The sequence below is a fragment of the Equus caballus genome, chromosome 6 (assembly GCF_041296265.1).
Source record: "Equus caballus isolate H_3958 breed thoroughbred chromosome 6, TB-T2T, whole genome shotgun sequence".
NCBI classification, from domain to species: Eukaryota; Metazoa; Chordata; class Mammalia; order Perissodactyla; family Equidae; genus Equus; species Equus caballus.
In genome coordinates, this window is record NC_091689.1 from 21,630,318 (window position 1) to 21,639,635 (window position 9,318).

General features: G+C 51.4%; 1 protein-coding gene across 2 annotated transcripts in view; it reads left to right on the forward strand.

The window, feature by feature from the left end:
* Nucleotides 1-8,927, forward strand: part of SH3BP4 (SH3 domain binding protein 4) — a 95,998-nt gene extending 87,071 nt beyond the window's left edge. For both annotated transcript variants that reach the window (XM_023642628.2, XM_023642629.2), the window contains 2 exons: nt 5,671-5,859; nt 6,695-8,927. In XM_023642628.2, coding sequence (XP_023498396.1) covers nt 5,671-5,859; nt 6,695-6,919 — 414 coding nt within the window. In that variant the 3' untranslated portion in view covers nt 6,920-8,927. The remainder of the gene's footprint in view (nt 1-5,670; nt 5,860-6,694) is intronic.
* Nucleotides 8,928-9,318: the final 391 nt, after the last annotated feature.

Here is a 9,318-nt window from a genome sequence, read left to right on the forward strand (position 1 = left end):
CGAAGGGCTGCCGGGTTAGGAACACCTTACAAGCTTGAGCATAGGTCCTCTGGCCGTTTGCCTCCCACGTGATTTGAAGCCGGGCGCACTCTGCAGCCAGCCCTTCCATTCCTGGTGGGCAGCATGTTCTTCCCCACTCCTGGGCAGTAGGCGTTGCCTGGCTCGTTGGACAGAGGCTCTCTGTTTGTTTTCTAGCCGTGTGCACATCTGTGTTGCCGTTTCGACCTTCAGGGGTCTTCGGATTGTCCCATCTGCCTTGGCTTCTCCAGGTTTTGTTTTTTCCAGAATGACAGTCATCCTCCTTGATGTTTCTATTTGTAAAGACAGCGTACGCTTTCTGCGTTGGTATCTGAGCATCCTGAAGAGCGAAAGCAGAAGGCAGAGGCCCCCAGCCCCACCTCCCAGGGGTAACCTGCCAGCAGTGCAGGGTGTAGACGCTGCAGCTATGGTTCGGTTCCATGGGGTTTTGCCACACGGGCTGTCCCGTGCTTTGTCTACTGGAGGGTGAGTGTCCGGAGCTTTCTGTGCCTGCCGTGGAGGCCTGTGGGTCTGCAGTGTGGGAACGTGCTTCTGTCTCACCATTCCAGATGCTCTCCTTGCTCTTGTGTCTCTGCCTGCTTGTCCACGTTTGCTCCGTGACAGTCCTCTGCAAGCTGTAGGCCCACTGTGGAGATTTGAGAAGCCATCTGTTGGCTACTTGGTATCCAGTGCCCCTTTGGGGAGAGCAAGGCCCGAGAAGGACAGAAGCATTGCAGAGTCCTGCAGGTGTCAACGCTGTTACTGCGGTGACTGGACTCAAGGTCCCCCGTTGGTGTGTGTCCAACCTCCTCGCTGTTGTTAGCTAGCCTTGGGTTTCGATGTCGGGGTTTTCGTTTTGCTTAATGAAGGAGAGAGATCACAGAGTATCTCCTTTGGTTTTAGGCATTTCACTCCTTTAATGCTTCTTCTGATCTACTTTGTCGAAAACAGATTGGTGTGTGTTTGTACCGTGAATGATGACAACACCGAGGGGAGAAAAAGGATTTGGCTCAAGCTGTCGAACTGTGTAGATTTGAGTGTCACCGTCTTGTGAGAGTGTGTGTCTTCGGAGGGTGGCAGACCGAACCCCAAAAAACCCAGTTTTCTAAGAACTGGAATTGTTTTCATTCAACAACATGCTTTCCATGGAAGAGATTATTCCCGATTTGGGGGATTACGTCTGGAACGAGACGCACAGTCTTCGTTCTCGTGGTGTGGAGGGAAGCAGAGTCAGCTGGAGTTGGAGAAGGAGCAGTCAGGGGTGTGGGCAGACTTTCCTGAAGGTTGGAGGCCAGCTGTCAGAACTGGTCCTGGGACCACCACCAAGGACGAAGCCATTGGCGGCCAGGAGTCATTGGTGATGGCCGTGGCCAGGATAGAGTCACGTAGTCGGGGGAGGGAAACCAGAGTGCTCTGGGCTCTTGGGAGAAGTTTCTCTGAGTAGGGAAAGTTATCGTAGGATGCAAATCAAGGGAGGGTGGTTGTTTTTGGGAGGGGAGGGTGTGAAATAAACACCAAGAGCCTTGAAAGCAGATCAGGGAGAGCTGACAGCTGGAGAGAATGGTGTGGAGGGATTCTCTGCGAATCAGGAGAAAAACCACCTTATTCCCCAAAAGAGGGGGCAGTTAGCTAAACGCTCTGCGTTTAACTAGCTTCCTGGGGGTTCCTGCTAGGTAGCCCCAAAGCAGGACGCTCTGCTGCTAATATGAGAGGCTTGCCTTTCCGATGTTCGAACATCTCAGGAACAGAAGCATGGGTGGAATGAACATACAGCAAAACCAGAATTATACCTTACTGTATTTAAGAGTATCTCTTAAAACAGGGGCTGGCAGACTCTGGCCCGTGGGCCGCCTGCTTTTGTAAATGAAGTTTTACTGGAACGCAGCCGTGCGCACTGGTGTCTGTCTTGTCTGTGCTGTTTTCACGCCGCACCGGCAAAGTCGGGCAGTTGCCACAGAGACCATATGGCCCACAAAGCCAAAAATATTTCCTGTCTAGCCCTTTATAGAACAAGTTTGGTCGCCCTGACTGAAGTCATAGTCCATTCAAGTTAGTGAAATTCCAGCCAGAGTCAGCCACAATTGTGCCTTATTTCGTTGGGTATTTTCTGTGTACTTGTGTGCATGCAAAAATCAAAAGGGGAGCTAGCTACGGGGAAGACATTCCCAGAGCCAGAACCTCCTGCTGTGAAATTTTCTACTGCTAAGAGTTGGTGGGCACCCAGAATGTACCCTAAAAGATGCATAAAGTGCCCCTTGGCAATGGTGTGGGCAGCTTTGTGACAAACGAAACCAGTGATGGCTCAATAAATTGTGTAAGCAGAGCCGAAGTTGTCGATGAAAGACGCCTTCATCCCTCATCCATCTGTGCTCTCCATTCTAGCAGTTCAGGGCCAGAGAAAGTGGTTTGCTTTTCTCAGGACCTTTGGGTCCTGCGCCCAGTGCCCTTGGGGAGAGAGCCATGTTCATCGCTCCTGCCAGGAATGAGCTGGATCAGAAGCAGGTGACTCTGGTGTGTTCTGTGAGAAATCGAGGCCTCCTCCAGAGCTGGGCAGCTGAGACGCAGGCACCCGTTGGCCTTGTGTGCTGGGAAGCCATGAGCAGACACTGAGTGGACACTGAGTGACTTATTGTCGAGCGCTGTGGTCGTCCAGTACGCTTGTCAGGACAGCTGGCGTGGCTGGAGGAACCCTGTCTGCCTCAGTGTGTCTGGCGCTTCACCCGCACCAAAAGAATTTAAATCCGAAATTCTACCAGTTTTGTACACGCCCCTCCCCATACACGTAAACACATACATGTACACTCTTTATGTCTTCTGAAGCACAAATCTAGTAGACGCTTAATTTTTTTAAAACAATTTCATTCGAATATATCACAATGCACATTGAAACAGATCATTTTCTGAAATATGTAAAGTTGAACTGAGCATAATCCAGACTAGTATTTTGTTTGCTTCACTTCCTGGCGTCCTGTGGTGCCCACAGGATTGGAAAGGCCATGGGCCTGGGCGCCGAGAAATCTGGATCTGCGTCCGCCACTGTCGCTTTGAAACAGACACCGCGGGGCCCACACAGTGGCTTTGAGCTGGGGGCTGGCTGCCTGGAGGCAGAGCTGGCTCCGCCACTTGCTAGGTGTGGGAGCCCCTCACTTCACCTTCTCTGGGCTTCATCTGCAAAATGGGGTGAGCTCAATACCTGCTTCATAGGGCTTCCGAGGCGTGGATGGGCCCCGGGCCCTGCTCACAGGGAGCACCAGGTAATAGTAGCTTATTCAAACAAACAGAACAGGAAAGGACCACGTGGTCCTCAGACTCCCTTCTGGCTAACCACGTTTGTAGCTGGTTGCAACCTCTCGGATCCAGGACAGCGTCCGATCGATCTGTCACCATCACTCATGTTTTAAGTTGCAGAGATTGACCTGCCGGGACATCTGCCTAAGTGCATTCAGAGACTCACCATTCCTTCGTTTTATTAAATAAGTATCAAATGTAGATTAGAATCCTCAGCCTGAAATAGCTGTGCCCTTTAAAATAAGCAACGTGGCAGATTGTAACTGCACGAGCTCTGACTCAGGGCTGCCCGCCATCTTCACAGAGTGTTCAACAGATTCTTACAGAAGCTGCATGTTTGGCTCAGTTGGGGGTGGTTTGGTTGGTTTGTTTTTAACACTTTGGAATGACACTTGAAGTGACAACATCAGGTACCCGGACAGAGGGCAAAGGGACAGAAAGAACCCAGGCCTGATGACGTTTTCTGCTCCTAGCATCTCTTTGGTCTCATCCTCACCTGTCCCAGGGCCCAAAGGAGTTTCAGACACTGTCCCTAGGGGTCCTCACCTTTCCCGGGAAGCCGAGTCTTTTCCCGTGGTTGGGGTGTAACCGGAGAGTGTGCTGGACGGCAGGGGCTTTGTGGATGAGATTGGGGGGTGACACACGCCTTCTGTGGCCCAGGAGAGTCTGATTTTCACCACACCCGCTCTCCCGCCTCCCTGGGGCTCCCACTGGGTGATATCCTCCTGGCCGGCTCGAAGCCACACGCCCACCATGCTGACCTCATTTGTAATTAGGATCGTGCCAGACCCACTTGGAACAGTCATGTAACCTGGGGTGGCGAGCGTTGACATCTCACCGTGTGCAGAGCAGTGGGCCCGCTGATTTGATTTCCTTTCTTTAAGCAGGTTAGTGTGACCCCAGCCTGGGGTCGCACAGAATACTTTGGGCTGTTAAGTCCTGTGTTGGAAGCCTGTCTGATCCAGCCCGTTTTTCGCGATGGGTAATTGAGTCCCAAGGTGGCCACGTGCTTGTCGGGGCCAAGCAGGGCCTTGGGCACGGCTGTCTGTCCCATTGCTTCCTTCCCAGGGTGACACGCATTCGTTTCTCTCCTGGGTCCCCCCATAGTTAGTAATCCCTGTCCTAAAGACACACTAGAAAGTTCTTGCAGCATTGACGAGGGAGCAATCCTTTTGTTTCCGGAAAGTGTTTCTTGATGGCCTGCCCTCAGCGTCAGCCTTGGCCTTCTCTGTTCTCTTTATCCTCTGCTCCACATACAGCCTCAGTTTACCTCCGAAACCTGAGTCCCAGATCTCAGTCTGAGCTCCCAGCCCCAGCCTGAGCACACGCTCACATCTCTTCTGCCCGTTGGAAGTCCCCATCTGGCCAGTGTCAGCAGCACTTCACCCTCAGCTGTCCAGCTCTTCATCCGGTCCTCCTCCGAGGCCCAGGCCCTGCTGTCTGTCTAGGCGAAGGGCCCACTCTGTCTCCAGTTGCCCCACTGGGAGTGGGAACAAGATGAACCATCATCGAGGCTGGCCCGGTGACGCAGTGGTTAAGTGCTCACGTTCCACTTTGGCAGCCCAGGGTTCACTGGTTCGAATCCCGGGTGCAGACATGGCACCGCTTGTCAAGCCATGCTGTGGCAGGTATCCCATCTATAAAGTAGAGGAAGATGGGCGTGGATGTTAGCTCAGGGCCAGTCTTCCTCAGCAAAAAGAGGAGGATTGGCAGCAGATGCTAGCTCAGGGCTAATCTTCCTCAAAAATGAAATAAATAAATAAACCATCATCATCTCCACTCACCCTGTGTGTTAATGTCCTGGGGCTGCCATGACAAAGTAGCACAAACTGGGTGGCCCCAAACAGAAATGTATTCTCCCACAGTTCTGGAGGTGTCTGCAGGGTTGGCTGCTTCCGGAGGTTCTGAGAGGGGAATGTGGTCCAGGCCTCTCCTCCAGCTCCTGGTTGCTCGGCAATCCTTGTGGCTGCATCACCACCATCTCTGCCTCCATCCTTGCGTGGACCCCTTCCTCTCTCTCTATATGTCTGTTTCTTTCCTTATAAGGACACTAGTCATTGGATGAGGGGTCCACCCTCATGCAGTGGGACCTCATTTTAACTAATTGTATCTGCAAAGATGCTACTTCCCAATCCGGTCACATTCTGAGGTCCCAGGTGGAGGGAGGACACTGTCAAACCCGGTACAGCCTGCAGACCATCGCTTTTCCTCCGTCCTGTGGGCCCTGCGGTGCTGGAGCTCAGGGGACGTTTTATAGGCCTTAGCACTCAGCGGGTACAGAGCACATTGCCCCAGCGTTGGGACCCTGCATGAAACCGGAGCCTGCCCTCTGCTCTGCCTCACGGTCTGCTCCTTCCTCCTCAGGCCTTACTGAAATTGGACTGCCAGGGCCTGGTGGTCAGACTCATCCAGGACTTTGTGCTGCTGACTACCGCAGTCGAGGTGGCGCAGCGCTGGAGGGAGCTGGCGGAGAAGCTCGCCAAGGTTTCCAAGCAGCAGATGGACGCGTACGAATCTCCACACCGGGACAGGAACGGGGTCGTGGACAGCGAGGTGAGCGGGGCCGCCTCCCCTCCACCTGGAGGATGCAATCGCAACAAGTACCACTTGGTAGCGTTTGGATGGGGATAAAGCGAGTCGCCTTGAGAGCGGGTGCCCAGCACACGGTGGGCTCTCTCCAGGTGGGGCCGGTCTCATCCTTCTTAGATCATTGTGAGTCCTGGCTCTGCTGGTGGCCAGGCCGCTGCACCTGGAAATGGGCAGTTGGAACAGCGTCAGAGGAGCTGCCCTGCCCGCCCTTGCTAATCCTGCTCTTAAATCACCTTCAGTCAGAGTGAATAATGCATGAAGGGAGCCCTTTGTGATGGGTGCTGGGCGGGTGTCTGCCTGTCGCTGTGTTGGGTGAGCACCTGGCATGTCGGGCGACGTTGTCCGGCAGTGGTCAGATTCCTGCTCAGAGAGTCGTTTGTATTTCTCTCTTGTTTGTGGAGGTCACTTTAAGCTTCTGGAAAGACAGTTCAGGCTTAGGAGACCGAGGAAGCAGGAAGTCCCAAGAATAAGGGTGTCCTTTATTAGCACTTGCATTTCTGAGTAAATGGCACAGCTAGATAGGGCCGCAGGGACTGTAAGGGGAGAAATCACCTTTCGGTTTGTCCAGACACCATTTGCTATATAACTGCTCTCGGCACAAAACGTGTTCTTCTCTCTGAAACTGTGCCGGCCCGGGGCACAGAAGGTTCCACCTGTTTCTTTGGGTTTGTTTCACGGGTGAAAGAGTAGCATAAATATGAGCAAAGGACCTGGAGCAGATGATGAGATCAAAACTCTCACTGTCCCCTACTCTTCTTCCCTTCTTCCTCCTTTGGTTTTGGACGACTCCACTCTCCAGGCCATGTGGAAACCCGCGTATGACTTTTTACTAACCTGGAGCCACCAGATCGGGGACAGCTACCGGGATATCATCCAGGAGCTGCACATAGGCCTGGACAAGATGAAGAACCCCATCACCAAGCGCTGGAAGCACCTCACAGGGGCTCTGATCCTGGTGAACTGCCTGGACATTCTAAGAGCGGCTGCCTTCAGTCCTGCGGACCATGACGACTTCGTGATTTGAATGGGTTCCCTCCCCTCCGCTGCGGATCTGGGGCACGCGCCCTTGCCTGGCCTCGTCTGGCCGTGCAGTCACATGGAACTGGGGAGGGAGGGAGGGTCAGCTGCTTAGACAGACCCCGGGTCCCTCCAGCTGGACCCACGCCCAAGGACCAAGCACACACGATGCTCCACCTGCCTCCTCCATCGCGGAGGGGAGGCCTGAAGGGAATTTCTACTGCAGGTTGTTGCCAATCAAATAGCTTTCTATTTGTTAAGTATAAATTTAAATTTAAAATCACTTTTTTTAAACTATGGGGGGAGGGGGCCTATGAGAAAAGCAGTATCTAATTTTTTAATGGACCATAAAGGTAAAAAAAAAAAATCCACTTAATAGGAGCAGATGCTGTGGAGGTTTTTATGTGATAGAAAGACGTTTTTAAATTATGTTACAGATGTATATATGTATTTAAGGGTCATCGGGGGCATTTCTGATTCCCAGACATACTTTGCATTTCAACACTTAGCAAGGAAACACACTTATTCAAGTGTTGGGCCTTTTTGCTCCAGACTTGGTAAAAAAAAAGTGGATCCAATAGGAAACTTGGTTTTGCAGGAAATGAGTGTAGTTCACGCCCATTCTTTCTGAGGATGTCTGGGTCCTGCTCTCCCCTCTTATTTTTATTCTCTTCCGTACCTTTGCCCCATATTGCAGGAAATGGTTAGACACAGCAGCTGTGGGCAGAGTTAAATCCAACAGGAGCAGTTAGGTGTCCTTGAGAGGAGAGGGCAGCTGGGCGTTGGCATTCTTTATGGCCCCTGCCTGTGTGTGGCTAGTCATTCAGAAGAGCAGTGCCATTGGAGTGAGGTGGCCCTGCATCTCCAATAGACCACTGTCCTGTTTCTCCCTCGGGGCAGGGGAGCACTTCCTGCAGAGCTGACCCCATCTCTATAGGCATGAAGGAATCTTCACCGCAAGGGTCACCCCATGCTGATGTGCAAAGGGGCCTGCTGCCATTTGCCAAACTCTCCACTTCCTTCCATCCAAAAAGAAATTTTTTTTTTTTGAGGAAGATTAGTCCTGAGCTAACGTCCATGCCCCTCTTCCTCTACTGTATATGTGGGATGCCTACCACAGCATGACTTGCCAAGCAGTGCCATGTCTGTACCTGGGATCCAAACCGGTGAACCCCGGGCCGCTGAAGCGGAACGTGCGCACTTAACCACTGCGCCACCGGGCCAGCCCCTATTCCATCCAAAATTTAACCCCCCTCCCTTCCTGGGATACCCATGTCTCCTTGGAAATAAATAGTATAGGGAAACCTTTCTTTTTTTCTTTCTTTCTTCAATATAGAGATTATCTGAGCAGGGTGAATGTTTTCTGAAAATGAAATGTTTCCCACACAACTTGCCGGACTTGACAGAGTTGTATTAATAATCTTTACAGTTGTGGGTCAGCTTGCGGTGTTAAATACTGTGATTGCATTGTAGTTGTGGCATCCCGGAAGGGAGTGAGGGGCAGAGTGGAAGAAAGATCTGGCAAGTCAAGAGTTGATCCCCGGGGATGTGCCGGGACACGCGCTGTGCTTGTACCGAGTGATGTTGGACCATGTGGGATTCCTGAATCTTCTCTAAATCTGCTTTCTTGAAACATGTTAATTACTTAGTCTAATCAATGTCTAATCCCTGATGGGGCTAAACCATTCTTAATGTATCTATTGATTCAGAGACTGGAGACCAACTGGCTAGAAAAAAACAACAAAAACACTACATATTTTATGCTGCAAGAACCAAGACACACAACTCCCCATCACGACACGAAGTAACCTTAAATTCTGCTTCTCAACCCTCCGTCTTCATTCTTCCCAGAGATCATCTCCTACCTTTTCCCCAAAGAAGAAACAAAACCAGTTGCACCTTAAAACCATGGATATTTTTCCTCAGGGGCTTTACATAGTTTCCTATGCAACGTGTCTTGTAGCACAAGTGAAATTCTACAAAAGTTGCAGTAAATTTTATTTGGATATTTTAAACTATTGAGTGTGTGTGTTTGTTTTTCTATACCCAACCAGGCTTTAAATAAATCAAAAGTAAAACTAGTGTTAATAGCTGTGCATAGAACAATGGCTCCCTCCCGAAACGGTCACCCCTGGCTGACAGTGTGACGTCAGATGATCTGTTTTCTTGCTATTAATTTAATTGCTCTAGGAACAGGGGGCTCAGTCATCACTGACCAGTGGGAACTGGTGTTGCCCAGAGCGCCCAAACAATGCGAGTGGATGGCTTCCCTTTTTCTTGGCCCCGTGAACCTGGAACTGGCAATCCAATCCTCCGACTCACGGTTTAGCACTGAACCGTTTCTGTGGGTCGGCCATCGTCCATTGGGTGCCAGCTGCAACAAGCAGGACTCCCACGGGCGCTGCC